This window comes from Phoca vitulina, unplaced genomic scaffold (genome assembly GCF_004348235.1).
Source record: "Phoca vitulina isolate PV1807 unplaced genomic scaffold, GSC_HSeal_1.0 scaffold19, whole genome shotgun sequence".
Classification (NCBI taxonomy): Eukaryota; Metazoa; Chordata; class Mammalia; order Carnivora; family Phocidae; genus Phoca; species Phoca vitulina.
In genome coordinates, this window is record NW_022589722.1 from 12,580,615 (window position 1) to 12,603,277 (window position 22,663).

The 22,663-nt window shown below is 37.0% G+C and overlaps 1 protein-coding gene across 4 annotated transcripts in view; it reads left to right on the plus strand.

Moving 5' to 3' along the window:
• Positions 1 to 22,663, plus strand: part of APAF1 (apoptotic peptidase activating factor 1) — a 91,821-nt gene that overhangs the window by 19,498 nt on the left and 49,660 nt on the right. For all 4 annotated transcript variants that reach the window (XM_032416326.1, XM_032416325.1, XM_032416324.1 and 1 more), the window contains exons 7-17: positions 1,033 to 1,145; positions 1,247 to 1,378; positions 3,544 to 3,782; positions 4,210 to 4,377; positions 5,086 to 5,217; positions 8,844 to 8,957; positions 9,424 to 9,608; positions 13,469 to 13,595; positions 14,570 to 14,695; positions 17,348 to 17,479; positions 20,892 to 21,017. In XM_032416326.1, coding sequence (XP_032272217.1) covers positions 1,033 to 1,145; positions 1,247 to 1,378; positions 3,544 to 3,782; positions 4,210 to 4,377; positions 5,086 to 5,217; positions 8,844 to 8,957; positions 9,424 to 9,608; positions 13,469 to 13,595; positions 14,570 to 14,695; positions 17,348 to 17,479; positions 20,892 to 21,017 — 1,594 coding nt within the window. The remainder of the gene's footprint in view (positions 1 to 1,032; positions 1,146 to 1,246; positions 1,379 to 3,543; positions 3,783 to 4,209; positions 4,378 to 5,085; positions 5,218 to 8,843; positions 8,958 to 9,423; positions 9,609 to 13,468; positions 13,596 to 14,569; positions 14,696 to 17,347; positions 17,480 to 20,891; positions 21,018 to 22,663) is intronic.

Consider the following 22,663-nt stretch of genomic DNA (forward strand, 5'->3'; position numbering starts at 1 on the left):
TTCAAAAAAGTTTTTGGAGAAACCAATCAAGAATTGGCACAGAGGTTCTTTGTCATTAGGAATAAATAAACTGATTTATGGATGGGAAAAACCCCGCTGTGTACCAAATGAAGGGTAATATTCTTGCTAGTGCATTATATCAGGTTGGGACATATGAAATTGCTAGTTTTGTAGGTAAAAAATGGTCAGATATCGTTTTTATTTTTAAATTTTTTTTAAAGATTTTATTTATTTATCTGACAGAGAGAGAGAGCATAAGCAGGGGGAACAGCAGGCAGAGGGAGAAGCAGGCTCCCCACTGAGCAGGGAGCCCGATGCGGGACTCGATCCCAGGACCCTGGGATCATGACCTGAGCTGAAGGCAGACACTTAACCTACTGAGCCACCCAGGAATCCCTCAAATATCGTTATTTTTATATGATTGATTTTAGCTAACCTGAGCCCAGTTCTCATTTAGTTTTGGTGCTTTAAAACTGAATTAGAAAAATCTCATTACTTGGATACTTTTTTTAAGTATCGGCAACCAATTTTTAACACCTGCATGGTACACACAGTTTACTTTTTATAGGTTCACTAACTTTAAAATGCATTCATTGTTTTGGGGTGGGAAGAGAGGAAAGTCTCTAATTTTTTTTTTTTCTTTATTTGATTCAGTATATTGTGAAAGGAATATAGCAAAGAGGAAGGGCCATGAATAGACATCTTTATTTTGTAAATTTTAAGACATTGGTGACATCATCCTTTTTTATTTTTATTTTTTTAAAGATTTTATTTATTTATTTGACAGAGAGAGACACAGCGAGAGAGGGAACACAAGCAGGGGGAGTGGGAGAGGGAGAAGCAGGCTTCCCGCCGAGCAGGGAGCCCGATGTGGGACTCGATCCCAGGACTCTGGGATCATGACCTGAGCTGAAGGCAGATGCTTAACAACTGAGCCACCCAGGTGCCCACATTATCCTTCTTTAAAAGAGGCTTAAAATAATAAATGTCATTAGTGATTCAATACAGTTTTGTTTTGTTTTTTTAAATCAGGTCTCTGTTGATCTTGGATGATGTTTGGGATCCTTGGGTATTAAAAGCTTTTGACAATCAGTGTCAAATTCTCCTTACAACCAGAGACAAGAGTGTTACAGATTCAGTAATGGGTAAGGATTAATTTACTTTTTACTTCCCTTATGTTTTAATTCAATTAGATTTAAGTATACTTAAACCAAATTACTGATTATATCTTGTGATTTTGTTGCAGGTCCTAAATACGTAGTCTCTGTGGAGAGTGGCTTAGGAAAAGAAAAAGGACTTGAAATTTTATCCCTTTTTGTTAATATGAAGAAAGCAGATTTGCCAGAGCAAGCTCACAGTATTATAAAAGAATGTAAAGGTGTGGTTATTTTGTGTATGAAGGAATTATAGAGATATTAATTTTGCCCTTTTGTAAATTAAGCTACTGAATATGATAATTTAGCACATGAACATCCAGAAACTTTACTAGAATATTTAGTATTTTAGGTTCTTCTCTGACACCCTAAGTAGATAATAATATTTTGGTATTCATTTATTCATTAAAATAGTATTTAATAAACACCCATAATATGTTAGTGGGAAGGGTTAGATGAAGACATGACTTCTGCCAAAGGATAAAAAATATAGTGAGAATCAGAGTTTTACATTTTTTGGTTGGAATTTTATAAAAATAGTATTCTAATTTGATAGGTAAAAACTGGTGTTATCCTCTTTTTTTTTTTTTTTTAAAGATTTTATTTATTTATTTGACAGAGAGAGAGACAGCGAGAGAGGGAACACAAGCAGGGGGAGTGGGGAAGGGAGAAGCAGGCTTCCCGCCGAGCAGGGAGCCCGATGTGGGGCTCCATCCCAGGACCCTGAGATCATGACCTGAGCCGATGGCAGTCACTTAACCAACTGAGCCACCCAGGCGCCCCTGGTGTTATCCTCTTAATTTGCATTTTTTATTAGTGAAGTTAAACTTTTTACTGGCTTATTGAATATTTGCATTTTAAGAAATTATCCTTGACTCAGTTTTTCTTTGTGATATTAGTATTTTTAATTGATTTTTAGGCATTCTAACTACTGAAGGTATTAGCTCTTTGCCATATTTTTGCAAATACTTTCCCCTAGTTTTTTGTCTGCTTTTTAATTTCATTTGTAGTATTTATTTGACATACAGAAATTTAAAATTTTATATAGTCACATCTATCAGCTCTTAATATTACTTCTTCCATTATTGTTAATACTTCAATAGACCTTGTTGTTTCTTTTTGCCATCAAATAGGTACTTGGTTTTGAGTTAATTGACTTTTTTTTTTTTAAAGATTTTTATTTACTTGACACAGAGAGAGATAGTGAAAGCAGGAACACAAGCAGGGGGAGTGGGAGAGGGAGAAGCAGGCTTCCCGCCTGAGCAGGGAGCCCGATGTGGGGCTCGATCCCAGGATCCTGGATCATGACCTGAGCCGAAGGCAGACACTTAACGACTGAGCCACCCAGGTGCCCCGAGTTAACTGACTTTTCTTAAAAAAAGATTATTTGAGAGAGAGAGAGTGCGTGCACATGTGCACAAGGGGGTAGGGGCAAAGGGAGAGGGAGGGGGGAAGGCGACTTCCCACTCAGTGGGGAGCCACACCAAGGGCTTGATCTCAAGATCCTGAGATCATGACCTCAGCAGAAATCAAGAGTTGGATGCTTAACCGACTGAGCCACCCAGGCACTCCAAATGAGTTAACTGACTTAAGAAATATGTTAGAAAAGAATACTTCGTTTGTATTCATTATAAAGGTGATGCATGTCCATTTTTGAAACATTTAAAAAATGTGTAAAATGATAAAAAAAAAGAAATTACCCATAATTTGGTAATTACTAGCACCATAAGAGTATTTCTTTCAGTCTTTTAAGACATATAAAACTTTGAAAAAAATATTAAGATTACAGTGGTATACACAATTTGAATCTTCCCTTTTCATATAGCAAATCTTGAACATTTGCTCATGTCATTAAGTATCTTTTGAAAAAAATTACCAATGGCATAATATTGTGGTAACTTCAATTTATTCAGTCATTTGTTATTATTTAAGATTTTTCACTATTTTAAATAATGCTGTGATGAATATCCTTAGAGGAAGTATTTCTTATTTCTAATGGCTTCCTTAGAATAAATATCTAAAGAGAATCCAAGAGTGATAGATATTTTAAGGCTTTAGATAACATGCAGCAGAATTTTTTTTTTTTTTAAGAATAAAGTGACTCTAGGGGCGCCTGGGTGGCTCAGTCGTTAAGCGTCTGCCTTCGGCTCAGGTCATGATCCCAGGGTCCTGAGATCGAGCCCCGCATCGGGCTCCCTGCTCGGCGGGAAGCCTGCTTCTCCCTCTCCCGCTCCCCCTGCTTGTGTTCCCTCTCTCGCTGTGTCTCTCTCTGTCAAATAAATAAAATCTTTAAAAAAAAAAATAAATAAATAAAGTGACTCTTAGTGGTAATTTTGAAATGAGACAGTATTAATACAGTGACTTTTGTTTCGTTTTGTTCTGTTTTTAGGTTCTCCTCTTGTAGTGTCTTTAATTGGTGCACTTTTACGTGATTTTCCCAACCGTTGGGATTACTACCTCAGGCAACTTCAGAATAAGCAATTTAAGAGAATAAGGAAATCTTCATCTTATGATTATGAGGCTCTGGATGAAGCCATGTCTATAAGTGTTGAAATGCTCAGAGAGGACATCAAAGATTATTACTCAGATCTTTCTATCCTTCAGAAGGATGTTAAGGTGCCTACAAAGGTAATAGAAGGACCAACAATCCTTGTCCTTGGATATTTATGGCATGTAACTTTTGATACAGTACCAAGGATGTTGTTAGAGAGGATATTGGAAGGTTAAGACCCATGTCACTGAGGTGTATGTGGGGGGCTGTAAAAATCCCACTGCTCTTAGTCTCCATCATGGGCTTGGTGTTGAACTCAGATTATTTCCTATTCTTAGTTCTAGTGAGGCTGGAGAAGCATCTGACTTCTTCTCTTTTCTATCTTGACGAATAGTTGAGTTTTTTCATATGAAATGGAAGAGAAACTGTTATTCAGGGCTTTAAGATATGATTTGTGTGTGTGTGTGTGTGTGTGTGTGTGTGTGTGTGTGTGTGTTAACACCTTATCTACAATCCTGGTAATTGTAGTTTTGTGGTATATTAAATGCTTAAAATGATTTCTAGGTGTTATGTATTCTCTGGGACATGGAAACTGAAGAAGTTGAAGACATACTGCAGGAGTTTGTTAATAAGTCTCTCTTATTCTGTGATCGGAATGGAAAATCATTTTGTTATTATTTACATGATCTTCAAGTAGATTTCCTTATAGAGAAGAATCGCAACCAACTTCAGGTACTGCATCTCTGTACATTTTAAAAATTTTTTTATTTTGAAATAATTTTAGGCTTATAGAAAAGTTGCAAAACAGCATAGAGAGTTTTATGCATGTACCTTCATCTAGCTTCCCCCAATGTTAACATCTTATATAACTATAATACAGTTATCAAATCTAGAAAATTAACAATGATAGAATACTGTTAACTAACCCACAGATTTTATTTAGATTTTGCTAGCTTTCCCCCAATGCCTTTTTTGTGGTTCAGATCAAGATCCCATATTGCATATAATTGTCATGTTTCCTTAGTTTCCTCAAATCTATGAAAATTCTTTGCTTTCTTTATCTTTCATGGTCACTTTTGAAGAGTACTAGCCAGTTATTTTGTATAACGTCCCTTAGTTTGGGTTTGTCTGATGGTTTCTCATGACTAGATTAAGGTTATATATTTTTGGCAAGAATACTACAGAAGTCATGTTGTGTCCTCAGTGCATCATATCAGGGTGTTGATATGTCTTGTTGTCAGTGATGTTAAGTTGATCACTTGGTTAAAGTGGTACCTGCTAGTTTCTCCACTGTAAAGCTACTAATTTTTTCCTTTTGTAGTAAGTATTTTGTGGGTAGATTCTCTGTACATTTTTAAATAGCTTTGTAAGCTGTAGTTACTGTGATGCTTAGGTTATGAAATTATTTCTGTCTTCTAAAATGTTTCATTTGGGTTTCAGGATTTACATAAGAAGATAATCACTCAGTTCCAGAAACGTTACCAGCCACATACTCTTTCACCAGATCAGGAGGACTGCATGTATTGGTACAATTTTCTGGCCTACCACATGGCTAGTGCCAATATGCACAAAGTAAGGTGACCCATTTAAAAATTATTATTATTTTTTAAGATCTATTTATTTATTTCTTAGAGAGAGAGAGAGAGAGAAAATGAGTCGGGGAGGGGCAGAGGGAGAAGCAGACTCCCTGCAGAGCAGGGAACCTGATGTGGGACTCGATCTCAGGATCCTGGGATCATGACCTGAGGTGAAGGCGGACGCTTAACTGACTGAGCCACCTAGGTGCCCTAAAAATTATTTTTATCTCACTTCTATTTCCTCCTATGTTTAGAATTTTCTTTTATTAGTAAAAATAGGATTATAGCCTATGTAAGTATTTTTGTTTTTGTTACACTTTTTACCTACAGTGATTTAGAAAGGTACCTTAGTAACTGTAGTAAATGAACCACCTAAAAATTCACTCTCTTCTTACTAGTAGCTTTCCTTTTTGGGCAGTATGGATTTGTGTTTTTAGGCTTTGAGAGGAAATGGAGAATGGGAAACTACATTCATTCATTCAGCAAATATTTATTGAGTGCCTGTTCGGTACTGGTATATTCTTCTTCATTGTGAGGATCTACCACAGGCACAAAGTCCCTGCTCTCATTGAATTTACATTCTGTGGGGAGACAAGTAAATTTATACTATGTTGGGAGTAGTAAGTGCTCAGCATGGAAGGAGAAAGTGATGATATAGCATCATCATGATTTATGATGGATTTGGTGTGCATTATAGGATGACTCCAAGCTTGCACAACAGAAAGAATGGAGTTGCCCTGAACTGAGATTGGGAAGTCTGTGGGCAGACCGGGTATTTTTCAGAGGTAAAGGGAGAGTTAGGAAATCATTTTGAATATACTGTCTCATACGTATTAAGACATCTGACTGTAAATAAAGGGTATATAGTTGGATATATGAATCTGGATTTCTGGGGGAACATTATGGACTGAAAATAAAATTTGGGAATCATCACCACATAGATGATATTTGAAATCATGAGTACCAACTATTCAAAATGTTAACATTTTGGAAAACCATATGTACTTTGAGTAATTTATCTATGCTTAGGTATGTTATTTCTTGGTTAAAAAAAATGGTGTATTGTTGTATCCTGTTTTTTTCACCTAGCAAAATATAGTTTACATTTAATAATATACACTTTGGAATGAAGGTATTCCAATAAATACTTGTGCCAAATTTACTTAAACTGTAATTGTTGCACATTTAGGTTTTCAGTTTTTTGCCTTTATGATGCTGTAATGAACAATGTTGTCTTTGCACCTACATTATTTCCTTTGAAAATTTTTTGAAGTGGGATTATTGGGTCAGTGCATCTTTTTAAAACTTGGTATGTATGGTAGTGTGACAGGATTCAGTTTATTCTTACCTTTTTAGCCTTTTTTTCTGATTTTTAAAGATAATTTCTAATTTTTAAAGATTTTTCATTGGAAAAATATAGGCAAAAAACTAAAAAGAAAGTGAAAATGACATTATTGCTAATGCTTTTGTGTATAGTTTTCCAAGTTGTTTTGCTGCTCAGATACACATACTTATCCTTTTTTTTTCTTAATTTTAATTTTTTTAGGGAGAGAGAGTGCGTGTGTGAGCAGGGGGAGGCTCAGAGGGAGAGAGAGAATCCCAAGCAGGCTCCATGCCCAGTGCAGAGCCCGATGTAGGGCTCGATCCCACAACCCCGAAATCATGACCTCAGCCGAAATCAGGAGTCAGAGACTTAACTGACTGAGCCACCCAGGCACCCCCACATACTTGTTCTTTAAACCCAAAATAGGATCATAATAGAAATAGTCTTATATCCCTTTTTCTCCCCCAGTTAACTGTATTTCATGGTCCTCTTTTTATGTCAGTTTATATAGAGTGAAAAAATTTTTGAAGCTGCATACTATTTCATTGTATATTGAGGCTTATGGACAGTTAGATTGCTTAAGCACACTTGTCTGATTATTTTCTTAGGACACATTTTTTAAGTGTAATTTCTGGGTCAAATGGTATGTACAGTTAGAATTTTAATACAGATTACCAGACTGTCCTCCAGAAAGGTGCTCTTGAGTTACATCACTATCAACAGTATGTGAGAGTGTTCATTTCCTCTGACTCCAGCTAATATTATTACTGCTTTTAGTCTTTAAAAATCTGATTTTTTTTTTTTTTTTAAAGATTTTATTTATTTATTTGACAGAGAGAGACACAGTGAGAGAGGGAACACAATCAGGGGGAGTGGGAGAGGAGAAGCAGGCTTCCCACGGAGCAGGGAGCCCGATGCGGGGCTCGATCCCAGGACCCTGAGATCACGACCTGAGCCGAAGGCAGACGCTTAACGACTGAGCCACCCAGGCGCCCCATCTGATTTTTTTTTTTTAAGATTTTATTTACTTTGTCAGAGAGAGAGAGAGAGAGTGTGCGCACAAGCAGGGGGAGTGGCAGGCAGAGGGAGAAGCAGGTTTCCTGCTGATTAAGGAGCCCGACGTGGGACTTGATCCTAGGACTCTGGGATCATGACCTGAGTCGAAGGCAGATGCTTAACTGACTGAGCCAGCCAGGTGTCCCTAGAAATCTGATATTAAAACATGCTGAATCTTTGTTGTTTCATTTAGATTACTGGTGAGGTTTTTGGCCATTTGTGCCTTTTATTCTGTGCATTGAGTCGCCTACATTGCTTTTACCTATTTTTTTTTGTTGAGGTGTTTCTCTTATTTTATTAGAATTTTCTTTTCTTTTTTTTGTTTTTGAAAACATGGCTTCCTCTGCAGTACTCTTTTTTTTTTTTTTTTTAAAGATTTTATTTATTTATTTGACAGAGAAAACACAAGCAGGGGGAGCAGCAGAGGTAGAGGGAGAAGCAGGGAGCCTGATGTGGGACTAAATCCCAGGGCCCTGAGATCATGACTTGAACTGAAGGCAGCCGCTCAACCGACTGAGCCACCCAGGCGCCCCTTATTAGAATTTTCTATAAAAAAAAGAATATTAAGCCCTCATCTATCATATGTGTTGTAAATAAGTATTTTTATTTTTTGTCAAATTTTATTTATATTGTTTTCAACTATATTGAAGGTTTTTGAGTTTTTAGGTAGTTAAGTTCACATTTCTCTCTCTTTTTTTTTTTGTACTTTTGGTGTCATGTTTACAAACATTTCCTTCATCCTAGGGTTACAAAAATATTTGCCTGTATCCTATAGAATTTTTTGAGGTTTTCTATTTTATATTTAAGTGTTTAATCCAGCTAAAATTTATTTTGATTTAAGTTGTGTGGTCCATTTTATGTTTATTTGGTTCCTTTTAAAATAGCTTCCTTTCTGTCCTTAAATTCTAAGTTATCTGCTACGTTTCTTTCAGTGGTGTTAGGATAAGGATGGTAGGGGCTCCTGGGTGGCTCAGTCGGTTAAGTGTCTGCCTTTGGCTCAGGTCATGATCCCAGGGTTCTGGGATTGAGCCCCATGTCAGGCTCCCTGCTCAGGTGGGAGTCTGCTTCTCCCTCTGCCCCCCTCCCTGGCTTGTGCTCTTTCTCTCTCTCTCTCTCTCGATCACTCTCTCTTTCAAATAAATAAAATCTTTATTTAAAAAAAAAAAGGATAAGGATGGTAGAGTTAAAATTCTTTGATGTCTTTAACAGTATCCTCATCTTACTTTTTTTTTTTTTTAAAGGAACTTTGTACTTTAATGTTTTCCCTGGATTGGATTAAAGCAAAAACTGAACTCGTAGGCCCTGCTCATCTGATTCATGAATTTGTGGAATACAGGCATATATTGGATGAAAAGGTACGCTTAGTATGAAAAATAAGTTCTTAAAGGGCATCTCATTGTCATTTAATTCTAGGTTTAATAGTGGGGATGAGCAGAATAAAAGGGACAAAAGAGAGATAATTTCCTCATTTTGACCCTTGATTATTCTAATTATTTTGCTTCCTAGCCTACTGGGAATGTAGATGGGATTGAGGTTTGAAAGTTGAGGAAGTAAAGTGTCCACTGGGTTTTTTTGTTTTGTTTTTTGTTTTTTACACAAATATGTATTAAGAAAGTAATACTTGGATAATGAGATTTTTACACTATGTTTAAAAATCTGGAGAGGGTCACCATATATTTGTTACCTAATGGTTGGCTGTTTAATTTTAGCTCATATAGAGAATATCTCATTTAAGCCTTTAAAGTGACAAGATCACAGAAACAGAAAAATGCCAGATCTTGAGTCTAGTTATATTTCTAAGAGATTTCAGTTTGTTCATAGGATTGTGCAGTCTGTGAAAATTTCCAGGAATTTTTATCTTTAAATGGACATCTTCTTGGACGACAGCCATTTCCTAATATTGTACAGCTGGGTCTCTGTGAACCAGAAACTTCAGAAGTTTATCAGCAAGCTAAGCTGCAGGCCAAGCAGGAGGTCGATCATGGAGTTCTTTACCTGGAGTGGATGTAAGTAGATTAGGAAAGAAACCAAAGGGAGTGGAGTGCTAACTGTGTCATTATTTTTCAGGTAGTGAATAAGTTCACTCCAGGAAGATTTAACTACTTTGTAAAGGGCTGGAACTTTTAATAAGCGTTCTTACTTATTGAAAAGTTCTGGAGAAGTGAGCATAGGAGAAATACATATTTTCAAAGAGTCTATAGAAATAGATGCTTGCCTGTAGGCATTTTGACCAGTCATACTAAATAATACCAAATGGTTTACTTATTGTAGCATAGTTTACTAGCAAAGAACATGGGCTTTGAAGCCACAAACATTGATTTAAGTCTCAGTTCTGAAACCTGATAGTTCTGTGATTTTGAACAAATTACAGGTTGCTCTTTTTTTCATATATAAAATAGAGATAGCAATTCTTTGAGGTGTATTATTTTTATGAAGATTGAAATGAGATATTGGATATAAAGTGATTAGCCCTTCACCTTTCACATAGCCCTCATTAAACTTCCACTGAATTTTGATTGTTCTAACTCCTAAAAGAGTCTATTCAGTTTTGCTCTTGTCTTAATCTTATCAATTAGAAAAAGAGGGTTAACTCATCTTTTTAATGTCTGTTATATACGATATGCGCACAATTCTCATTTTACCTTCAAACCTTAGAAGGTAAATATTATTTGCTCTATTTTACAAATGAAAAAATTGAGGCACAGAGATGTTGAGACTTGACTAAGCTTGTGTAGCTTGTTGAATGGAATTTAAGTCCTGGGTCTGTTGAGCTTGATGTTCCGTGTGCCTTCTATATGCAATGCTTCTCTTACAGCTGGAAATAATGAACATGAGTGGCTGTCTTTTCACATGTGTAATTTATATCTGAATTGAACTCTAGGTTGATATCTGCAATATTTATTAGCCTCGGGCCCTCTTTCCAAATAGGTTGCCGTAGGCGATTTCCCTAATTCATTGAAGCTAAGGTAAACCTGTCTGTATTCTAGAACACTTGCTCACTTTATATCATAACATTTGTTTCACTTTATGGTGATGGCCTGTTTTTCTGTTACTAGTCTATACATTCTGTAGTTTAGAATAGTTTGGAGGTTAAAATTAAGACTTTGGCTCTAGACTGCCTGGACTTGAAACCCAGCTCTGCTTTATTGGTTGTTTATAACCAGAGAAAGTTATTCAACTTCTCTCACCTAATAGTGCTCTTTCATAGCATTATTGAGAAGATTAAATGAGTATGTGTGTATACAAACATATTGTGTGTATACAAACATATACACACACAGAGTGCTTAGAACAGTACCTAGTTCATATAAGGTCCTCAATAAATATTAGTTATTAAGAATAGCATTTAGCATTTTTCCTGGTCCATATAGTTGGTATGCAAAAGAAATTTGTGGAAGATCTAACTGAATTGATGTTTTGGTTAGTGGTTGAAATAGAATTAATACATGGTCTGATAATCAGATGGGTATAGGTTTAGTTCTTGTTCTCTTATGACTTGTTGAGTTTGATTTTTCACTTTTTCTTGCTTTTTTTTTTTCTTCCCATTCCATCAGCTGCGTTTCAGCCTGTGATGTTCTCTCACAGAATGCTTAGTCATTCTGTGAGCTGAATCTTAACTGGGTTTGACCAGGTCATATTCAAAGAATGCTTTACTTTAGTACTAGAAAGATTTTTTTTTCTATAGAAATGTTTAGATTGGTATAAGCTTAAATTTAACTGAATTTTAGCTTTCAAAGAAATTATGTGTTCATACATTCATTTGTTATTTCTTTACTACTTTTTGGCCGTCTGTTATATGCCCATCTTTGCAACAGTCACTTTCTGACCTTTGGGGAATTGAGTCGTTAGAACAAGGGGAAAGAGAGAGTATTTTTTTAGCCTAAGCTTCTGATCTTTGCTAGTAATTTACCTGGTTTTCTTCTAGGTTCTCATCACCTTAGTTCATATAGTGTTTGTTTCTTTGCTTCTAATAAATTATAATACTTTCTAGGCAAGATCTAAGTCTGATTTACCTTTTGTGTTCCCTTTTTTCATTTGGTCCATCTTGTGTGTGGTTAATTTTTTTAAAGTTTTTATTTAAATTCTAGTTAGTTAGGGGCACCTGGGTGGCTCAGTCGTTAGGTGTCTGTCTTCGGCTCGTGATCCCAAGGTCCTGGGATCGAGCCCCGCATGGGGCTCCCTGCTCAGCGGGAGGGCTGCTTCTCCCTCTCCCACTCCCCTGCTTGTGTACCCTCTTTCGCTGTGTCTCTCTCTGTCAAATAAATAAATAAAATCTTTAAAAAAAAATTCTAGTTAGTTAACATATAGTGTAATATTGGTTTCAGGAGTAGATGTGTGGTTAATTTTTTTAAAGAATAGTAACAGTGGCATCCTTATGTGCCAGGCAGTGTTTAGAGCAGGTATCATTACTCCTGTTGTACATATGAGGAAATGGAAACTTATTAGGTTCAATAATTTGCCTAAGTTTACACACTTAATAAGTAGTAGAAGTAGGTTTGCTCTTTATCTGACTCCTAAAATAAGTACAATGCCATTTAACATATTTATTTGTACTCAAAGTGACAGGGGTGTCTGTATATGAAATTCTGACACTGTTCTAATACTTTACCCCTTTAACCCATAAGAAATAATATATTAACTGCACTAGTGGAATAGTTACAAAGAAAATGATGTTGCTTTATCTTTTTCTCCTCTATGAATAATTGTGGTTAGAGAAGAGCAAATTTAAAGTACATCATCGTGGGGCACCTAGGTGGTTCAGTTGGTTAAGCGTCTGCTTTCAGCTCGGGTCATGATCCCAGGGTCCTGGGATCGAGCCTAGAATTGCCTCGGGCTCCCTGCTCAGTGGGGAGCCTACTTCTCCCTCTCCATCTGCCCCCTCCCTGCTCGTTCGCTCTCTCCTTCTCTTTCTCTTTCTCTTTCTCTCAAATAAATAATATCTTTTTTTTTTTTAAATGCAGAAGACTGGTACTTCTCTTGTTTTTTTTTTTTTTTTTTAAAGATTTTATTTATTTTATTTGACAGAGAGAGACACAGTGAGAGAGGGAACACAAGCAGGGGGAGTGGGAGAGGGAGAAGCAGGCCTCCCGCTGAGCAGGGAGCCCGATGTGGGACTCGATCCCAGGACTCTGGGACCATGACCTGAGCTGAAGGCAGACGCTTAACGACTGTGCCACCCAGGCGCTCCTCAAATAAATAATATCTTAAAAAAAAATAAAGTACATCATTGTTAATGGTGGGTGTAGTGTCATACTTTAGTTAGGAAATGAGCTTCATTTTGCTATGGCTTCTTTCCTTTTATTTATTTTTTAAAATTTTTAATTTTTTTAGAGAGAGAGAGGAGGGGCAGAAGGAGAGAGAGAATCTCAAGCAGACTCCATGGCCAGTGTGGAGCCCTATGCTGGGTTCAGTCTCACAACCCTGAGATCATGACCTGAGCTGAAATCAAGGGTCGGGTTGCTTAACTGATTGAGCCACCCAGGTGCCCTGGCTTCTTTCCCTTTAAAAACAATGGAGATTTTTTTGAGGGTATCCTTACATAATGATTTCTCTGCATATGTTATCATTAATATATCAAAGGAAAATAGAAAACAACATGTGTTTGATTAGTTAGATTTCTCCCAACTCTGACATTTGCAGCACCTGACAGGTTGCTTTATATAGGGTAGCATTTCTCTTAAAAAGCCACTTTCGTAATACTTTTTTCCTTCAGGAGATCTATGCTGTCATTTACATGCTGGTAACTTAATTTTAAGAATTTTGTATTTTTGGCAACACAACAATGTTAACAGACAGTTTACTTTATTACTGAAAAAAATATTACTTTTACTTATTGGGTTTCTGTTCATTTTCTCCTTGTACGTAGAAACAAAAAAAACATCAAGAATCTTTCCCGCTTAGTTGTCCGCCCCCATACAGATGCTGTTTACCATGCTTGCTTTTCTGAGGATGGTCAAAGAATAGCTTCTTGTGGAGTTGATAAAACCCTACAGGTAAAACATATCTCTTGAGAAAAATTGAAAGAGGCATGTACCGAATACTGTACATATTAGAATATATTTAAATCCTAGAATTGAAGAAAATTGCACATTAGAATTAGAGAAATCCAAATCTCTTGAACATTTTATAAAAGCTGTCTCTGGAAATTTAGAAGATATGGTTGTGTGTTTTCATAATTTTAAAGTTGCCAAGTGACATAAAAGTACCTTTTACCCTAGCAAATCCGTTACTGTCATCCATGAGCCCTCTAAGAGTAATGAGGAAGTGCAAATTGTTAAAAGACATAAGGACTCCATATCACAGTGCACAGGGCTCTGATTAAAAAACAGTGATTAGGTAAAATACCTACCTTATCACAGGTTCAGACACAGATTCTGACTATGAACAGGAATCAGACTAGATTATTTCCTAAGGTGCTTGAAGGAATTTAAGTTCTCATTTGTTTTTGGAATACATGAATGAGTGCTTTTCTTTAAATTTGTGCTCTGCTTTTTGATTTTGAAGGAAACGGGATCAGATTAGTTAAAACTGATATTTAGATTAGGTTTAGTCTTTGCAAAATTATGACTGTAAACCTTATTTTTATATGTGTGCTTTATTACTAATTTTATTAATTTTGGCTTTAGAGCCCCAGAAAGAAAACATATTGAATGAAATGTTTTCTGTTTAAGAATTTGCCAAACTAAAAAAAAAAAAAAGAAGAAGAAAAAAAGAATTTGCCAAACTAATCTCAAGAACTGAAGCTATACTCTGCCGGCTCTTTTTATTGATATTACAGTCATTTAATAAGGGATAGTTCTCTATGTTAAGACATATAAACTCTGACAGATATTCTGCTTTTTAGAGTGGTTTTGCCAAGGTTCATTACTATTGCAAAATACTATGGATTAAGGTCTTTTAAAGAAAGATTTTTATTGAATGGTGGCCATTGGTTTATGGTAAAAAGATTTTATTGTTGCTTGTGCAGGTGTTCAAAGCTGAAACAGGAGAGAAACTGCTAGAAATCAAGGCTCATGAGGATGAAGTGCTTTGTTGTGCATTCTCTGCAGATGACAGATTAATAGCAACCTGCTCAGTGGATAAAAAAGTGAAGGTAGGGAAATATTTTTCTCTTGAGTTGTAATTACCATAGAATTCATTTTCTTTTTCCATAGTGGAGGGACTAGGATAAGTAGGGGTAAAGGACTCTTGCCTGTTAATCTACAGACTTGAAGCAAACCAGTTTTTATCCACTGCAAATTAACACTGTCTATTTTTAAGCACCAGCAAAAATGCCTAGGTTTCTCAGCCTGAGATATTTACCAGACAGCTGGGAGAAACAATTACAAATTAATGAATTTGCCTTGTTTATTATTGATAGGTCTGTGTGATAAAATATCAGTTGGAATCTTTGAGGGCATTGTGATTGAAAGTGTTGCTGCACAAAATTACTGAGATTGGATTCCTGTTGTAAAATACATAATTTGTGAAGTGTGCAACCCAGATTTTTTTCTTTTAGAGAGGGAGTGTGGAGTGGGGAGGGTTGGGCGGGGGAGGGGCAGAGGGAGAGAGAGAATCTTAAGCAGGCTTCACACAGTGTGGAGCCTGATGCCCCCGTGTTCATCTCACGATCCTGAGCTGAAATCAAGAGTTGGACGCTTAACCAACTGAGCCACTCAGGCACCCCAAACACCTCACTTCAGGCTTTTTTTTTTTTTTTAAGAGTGTGTGCACATGTGAGAGCGGGGTGGCGGGGAGAAAGGAAAGGGAGACAGAGAATCCCAAGCAGGCTCCACACCCAGCATGGAGCCTGACACAGGCCTCGATCTCATGACCCTGGGACCATAACTTGAGCCGAAATCAAAGAGTTGGATGCCCAACCGACTGAACCACCCAGGTGCCTCTTGCTTCAGGCTTTTTAAAAAGAGATGGATCCTGGGGCGCCTGGGTGGCTCAGTCGTTAAGCGTCTGCCTTCAGCTCAGGTCATGATCCCAGGATCCTGGGATCGAGCCCCACATCGGGCTCTCTGCTCGGCGGGAAGCCTGCTTCTCCCTCTCCCACTTGCCCTGCTTGTGTTCCTGTTCTCGCTGTGTCTCTCTTTGTCAAATAAATAAATAAAATCTTAAAAAAAAAAAAAAAAAGAGATGGATCCTGACTTGGTGGGAGTACTGCAAATAAATAGGTAGATAGGTAGATAGGTAGGTAGGTGGGTAGATAGATAAATAGAGAGGAGAGGGAGAGGGAAAGAAAGAGAGGGAGAGGGAAAGAAAGAGAGGGAGAGGGAAAGAAAGGGAGGGGAAGAAAGAAAGGGAGAGGGGAAGAAAGGGAGAAAGGAAAGAGGGAGGGAGGAAGAAAGGAAGGAAGGACGGACGGACGGACTGTTGAAACTGGCTAGATGGGGTGGGTCTTAGTGGACCTGGGAGCAAGAAAATTGGCTTGGAAGTTTTCCTGGGGTCTGCACTCACTTGAAGAAGACTTTGGGGTGTCCAGACAAATTAAGACCTTGGAAAAGTCTACTTCTTGATAGATTGGACTGTCTAGGTAGGTGGCTTTACAACCAACCAGTTAATTAACTCCATAGCCACTACTGAGTCAGGCTTGGAGTTCGCCAGTCTTGCACAGTTCCAAAGTCAAGAGCTATGTGGAATAAAAGGAGATAACTCTGAGTTTCTGTTTTCTAAGTACTCAAAATATAGAACAAGAGGCGCAAATGTCTATTAAAGAACTTAAACTCTTTGGACCTCTGGTGAGTGCTTTGATAAGACAAAAAATGCGGGGCACCTGGCTGGCTCAGATGGTAGAGCATATGACGCTTCATCTTGGGGTCATGAGTTTGAGCCCCATAATGGGAATAGAGCTTACTTAAAAATTAAAAAAAAAAAAAGAAAATGCTATGAGAGGGACATTAATACCTCTAAAAAGTTCAGAGCCCAGTGAAGACTAGGTAATTTATTTCTTTTGTTTATTGTTAGAACACACTGCTTTGTTGTCTTACATAGTAACTAGAATGATGATTACTTTTGCTTGGGAATTTAACACTGTGAGGCTTTATACTACACACTTTGTTATATTACATTATCAATTTCTCACTACAACTTGCAGAGTAAGTATTGATCCCATTTTGCAGATGAGAAAATAGGTTCAGAGATGAAGTCATTTGCCCAAGCTCACATTAACGGATAACTAATGGAGCCAGGGTTCAAAGCTAGGTTTCCCTCAGAATCTAAAGCCTTAATTTTTTTCACTGATCCATCTGCCTTTACTTTTTATTGATACCTTGAAGTCAGCAGCACACTTAGCATGTCCTTTATCTCATTTGAATTGTGTACACAAGGGCAGGAATAAGTATCCTCATTTTACAGAGGAGGGAACTATGATGCAGATAAATTAAAGACTTGACGATGGACACACAAATTATAAATGGTAGAGCCAGGTCTTGGAGTTAATCCTTCTGATCTAAAGTCCATTATTCCATTCCTTTTATAGCACTTCTCTGCCTACTGTCATTCATGTGAACATGTGCAGTCTTGCCCTTGAAGAATGTAATGTTTTCATGGGATTCTAATTGTGCTATAGAAAGGCACACGTGTAGGCTTGTAATTTTTAAAAAGACATCCTGGAAAAATACAGACATGTTTTAGAGAAGGGGGGTATTATGTCTGACTGGGAAGATCTGCCACAAAACAGCTCACATTGGTTTGCTCTTCTGTTCTCCCTTTGAAAGTAAGGGGTAGTTGTAAATTTTATTTTCTCTATTCTCTTTAGATTTGGAATTCTGTGACGGGGGAACTAGTACATATCTATGATGAGCACTCAGAGCAAGTCAACTGCTGCCACTTTACCAACAACAGTCATTACCTTCTCTTAGCCACTGCGTCAAGTGACTGCTTCCTCAAAGTAAGTGTGGATAATGAGAATTACGTGCACAAATTTGATAGGTGCATCAGAACATCTTTTTTGATTTTCTCTTGTATTGTTCAGGGCTCTTTTGGTTGCAGTGATAGGAACTTCCATACTAGCTAAGCCAAAAAAAGCAAAAAAAAAGAAATTACTGGTTCATGTAACTGAAAAGTCTAAAGGGAGCATGGCTTTAGGCATAACTGATTCCAGATGCTTAAATTACATTCTTGGAGTCTAATCCCCCCTCCATTTTTAGATTTTGTTTCTCTCTTTGTTGGTTCAGGCGTGTTCTTTCTGTGTGGCAGGAAATATGGCTGTTCTCAGTTACAGGCTTACGTGGGTCTTACAGCTTATAGTCACAGAGGAAGAGAAACTTACTCTTTCCCAGGTCCCATAGATTTAATTTTAAAGAAGACTATTTGACCTGGTTTGGCTTATATGCTCATTGTTAAATAACCCTAGTGGTCCAATAGGATATGGAATCCTTGAATTGGTTAAAGATTACAAGTTCAGCCATGTAGAAATGGGACAAATGAAGTGAGGTCAGCTCTATTTGAATTATAAGTGGGGCTTGATTCAGAAGAGAGGTTGTTATTAGAAGGAGGAACGAAAAAAGGTGCTGATAGAAAAAAAAAGAAACTAAAACTAAAAGCAGATATGCATTTTATATATATTTGATAATGCTTTATAGTTACAAATTATAAAAGATTTTATCTTTTTTTCCTCTTAAATGGCATATTGAAGATAGCTAGATTAAATTTTCTGGGGGTCCAGAAAGATTCACTAACTTCCTTTGGATTGTTTTTTGGTTTGGTTTCTACCCTTTTTTAATGTCACACCATCTTTGCAAAGGGACATTATATTTTTGGGAGGTTTGGGCAAACCATTTCAGTTTGGAAAACCTCATAGACTCTGTGTTTGACATTTAAATACAGTATTTTTTTTTTTTTAAATACAGTATTTTTAAAAATTTCAGAAAATATTGAAAATTGTCTCCCCTCTCCCCTTCAGTTCAGGAAGCTGAAACTTTATCTTTTTTTTTTTTTTTCCTCCAAAAGAAAACTTACATAGAAGCTCAGTGTGTAACAGACAAAGCCCATTGCTCTGGTTGAAGTGGGGTGTGGTCTTGCATTTTTTTCTTTTTAAAGACGTTATTTATTTATTTGAAAGAGAGAGTGTGTGTGGGTGCGCGCGCTTGAGCGGGGATGGGAGGGAGGACAGAGGAAGAGGGAGAAGCTCAGCTGCTGAGCGAGGAGCCCGATGTGGGGTTCTGTCCCAGGACCCTGAGATCATGACCTTAGCGGATGTCAGACACTTAACTGACTAAGCCACCCAGGCGCCCTTGAGCTTGCTTTTCTTCTCTTGTTCCCTCTCTTATTTCCCCCAGTAGTCCCTTTCAGACATGTTTTGGAATCCTTAGGGGCCTGCATAGCACAATTTGAAAACACTGGATTGGATTAAAATAACAGACTAATGTAGTCTTATAATCATAGCTCATTTTTACTCAGATATGCTTTATCTTATTGAATAAATCCACCTCTAAAAAACTAAGACTTCTGTATTATTTTATGATTAATTTTTGATGTTTCTTTTTTAACATTTTGTAGGGTGAAGAAGTTTATGTTTCCTCATTTTAATTATAGACAAAAAGCTCTAGGATATAAGACCAAAGAGAGATCTATGGGTTCTATTGTTTAGTCAACAGTTTTAATTGAGGACAAGTTTTACTTTAAAATCTGCCATACCACACCTGTATTACCATGTGGACAATTAGAATTCACTTCTTGTGACTCTTGAACTGAGAGAAGGCAATGAAAATACGAAAATCTGAAGTTGCCCCCATGTGACTTGCCTTATCTGAAAAACTGAATTTACCTAGGGCTAGGATAAAGAAGTCGAAGATGGAGATGGACATGAAGAATAGGACTTACCTCACTGGTCATTTCCAAAGGATTTTTGTCAATATTAATTTTGGGGATGGATGATTTCTCCTTCCGTGTTTAATATAGTTAGCATAAATCCCCAGAGAGGACTATAGCCCTTTTTATTTATATTTTATTCACTTTTCAAACATACCCAAAAGGAGAGAGTACAGTAATAAACCCTTGTGGTATCCATTGTCTAGCTCTCACTATTATTAATATTTTGCCAATCTTATTTTATTCTCCCCCTCCCTTTTTTTTTTTTTTTTTGGCTGGAGCATGTTGGGACAAATCGCAGATATCATGTCGTTGCGCCCAAAATACTTCAGCTTGCATATTTGAGGTCTTAAACCTAAGTACCATGCCATTATCACACCTAACATAATAAATAATAGTTTTGTGATCTATCTGGTCCATGTTCACTTTTCCCCATTGTTCTTTTAAGTTTATTTATTTTTAGTAATCTCTATACCTAACATGGGGCTTGAACTTGCGACCCCAAGATCAAGAGTCACACACTCCTCTGACTGATCTAGCCAGGCTCCCCTTCCCCATCATTCTTAAAAAAATGTATCTTTTTTTTCTTTAAGATTTTTTATTTTATTTATTTGAGAGAGCATGCGAGAGAGCACAAGCAGGGGGCAGGGCAGAGTGCGAGGGAGAAGCAGTCTCCCCACTGATCAGGGAGCATGATGGTGGGGCTCAATCCCAGGACCCTGGGATCATGACATGAGCCAAAGGCAGACGGTTAAACAACTGAGCCCCTAGGTGCCCCCCAAAAAACCATATCTTTCTACCATAGATTTGTTGGAAACAGAATACAAATTTCAGGTGACATTTGGTTGTTACGTCTCTTAAATGTCTTTTATTCTGGAGAAGTTCTCCTTCCCCTCTGCCTCTTTTGATCCTTAGAGAAATTGAGTCATTTGTCGTGTGGATTCTGGATTTGGATAGTTGCTTCCTAGAGGTGTTAACTTGCTCTTCAAGCCTCTTATATTTCCTGTCAAATGTATTTATATCTATCTTTGCTATCTTTGTATTTTTCAAGTCACTTTTTAGAGCATTAATAAGATTTTTAGCTTAGTAAGTAGACTCAAGATTTGCATTGGGAAATCTTAGAAATGACTGGGTAACCTAGCATCTAAAAAAATTTGGGAGCATTTACTTATTGGAGAGCTGAATAAAATGATAATGATTCCAAACTACTTTGTTAAAATAAGCAGTAATTATTTGGTTACTTAGTGCTCAGACTAAAAGCTTAGGTAAGCTTTTTGTCCCTTAATAGATTAGGTGTTGATCTAAGGGCTGCCCCATTACTTGGTAATCACAAGTTCCCCTTTGTGTTTGACACCTTTTCATTAATATGATTGAACATTTTTCTGTAATTGAAAAAGCTTAAATGGAGTGAAGGAAGAATGTTATGAGATTTCTAACTTTTCCGTATTCAGTACTAGTTTTTTAGTTATCTTTTTATCTTTCTCAAATAGCTCTGGGATTTGAATCAAAGAGAATGTCGAAATACCATGTTTGGCCACACAAATTCAGTCAATCACTGCAGATTTTCACCAGATGATAAGCTTTTGGCTAGTTGTTCAGCTGATGGAACATTAAAGGTACACTTTTGTTTATTTAAATTGGTTGTAATTTTGTGTTTTATGATGCGGTTATAGAAATAGGTTTCTCTTCTCATTTCTACAGGAAGAGCTTTTTCTTTCAACTTCCAGGAGCATATTTAATATAACTGTAATTGCTTGTTATAATGATTATTTATGAATGGTTTACTGCCTTATGCTTTAAAGTTCATATAGTTTGAATTCTTAATTTTTAAGCATGTATTTATGGCTCCATAAAATTTTGAGATTTGTGGAGTCAAATTTTAAAGGCCCTGCTTTTATTTATTCTTTATTCTTCCATTTATTTTATATTTTCCTGTTTCTCCTGATGTCCTATGCAGGAAAAACTCAGAACTAGGGAATAAAGTATATTCAGGCTCCTGAAATTTATAGTCCTAAAAAAACTAAATTCTTTAAATTTTCACCTTCTCAAATAAAATCCTAATCCTACTTTCTTTATTATTCCTTTCTCTACCATCATTCTAGTCTCCTCTTCATTGATTCTCCTTTCTTTCTTTGGTCTTAAGTCTAATCCATCTTTGACCTAGTCTTTCGGTCTACCTTTTCCCCTCCCATTCCATAGTATTTACTGTGGTTCATGCTGTCATATCCTTAGGTTTGATAGCAGCTTTCTAAGATGTGTTCTTCCTCTCTCCTAATCCTGGTACAGAACTGCTAGAATAACTCTCTACCTCTATTTTCATCTTGCCACTTTCAGCTGGGACGCAAAAGTACCACATTATAAATTGTGATAAACCCAGGCTCATCAGGTACACCTGTAAGGCTCTTTACCTTCAGTCATTCTGCTACCCCTCAGTTCCTGGCCGGTTTGTTTCTTCTAGCCCCCTTAATACTGTTTATTCTAGGCAAGATAATTTGTCAGCTACTGTTCCTGTATATATTTCATTAGTCTTTATTGGGATTTTTGGCGTCCAATTCGCTTGCCCATATTTTTTAATGACCCTCAAACCTTTATGCAAAGCCTTCTTCAGAAAGTGTTCTCTTACCACATCCATCTATCTGGTTCTGAATACATCCCTCCTTCTATCTATATCTCTATATATTGATAGAAACTGTTCAGTTTATCTTCTCATTTCCACTTGTAAATGTGCTGTTCAGTTCAGTCATTTTCATGTCTTCTTTTCTTTGATAAGATTGAATATAGATTTATGATCTGCAGAGACCTTGCATCTTCTTGTACTCTCAAGTTCATACTACAGAATTCTTCTCAAAACATGCACTCAATAAATTTTCTTTTTTTTTTTTTTTAATATTTTATTTATTTATTTGACAGAGAGATAGGGAGAGCAGGGACACAAACAGGGGGAGTGGGAGAGGGAGAAGCAGGCTTCCTGTGAAGCAGGGAACCCGATGCGGAGCTCGATCCCAGGATCCTGGGATCATGACCTGAGCCGAAGGCAGACACTTAATGACTGAGCCACCCAGGCGCCCCTCAATAAATTTTCTTGACATATATTTTTTCCAGGGAAATACTTGAACCCTCCCAGGCACTATTTTGTTTGTTAGAATCACTAGAGAAGGTGATTTGTTAACGTTGATAGGTAACTCCTCAGTTACAGGAAGGTGAAATCTCTGATGCTGATCCTCTGGTTGAATCTTTGATTTCTCTTTGCTGACTGAAGATA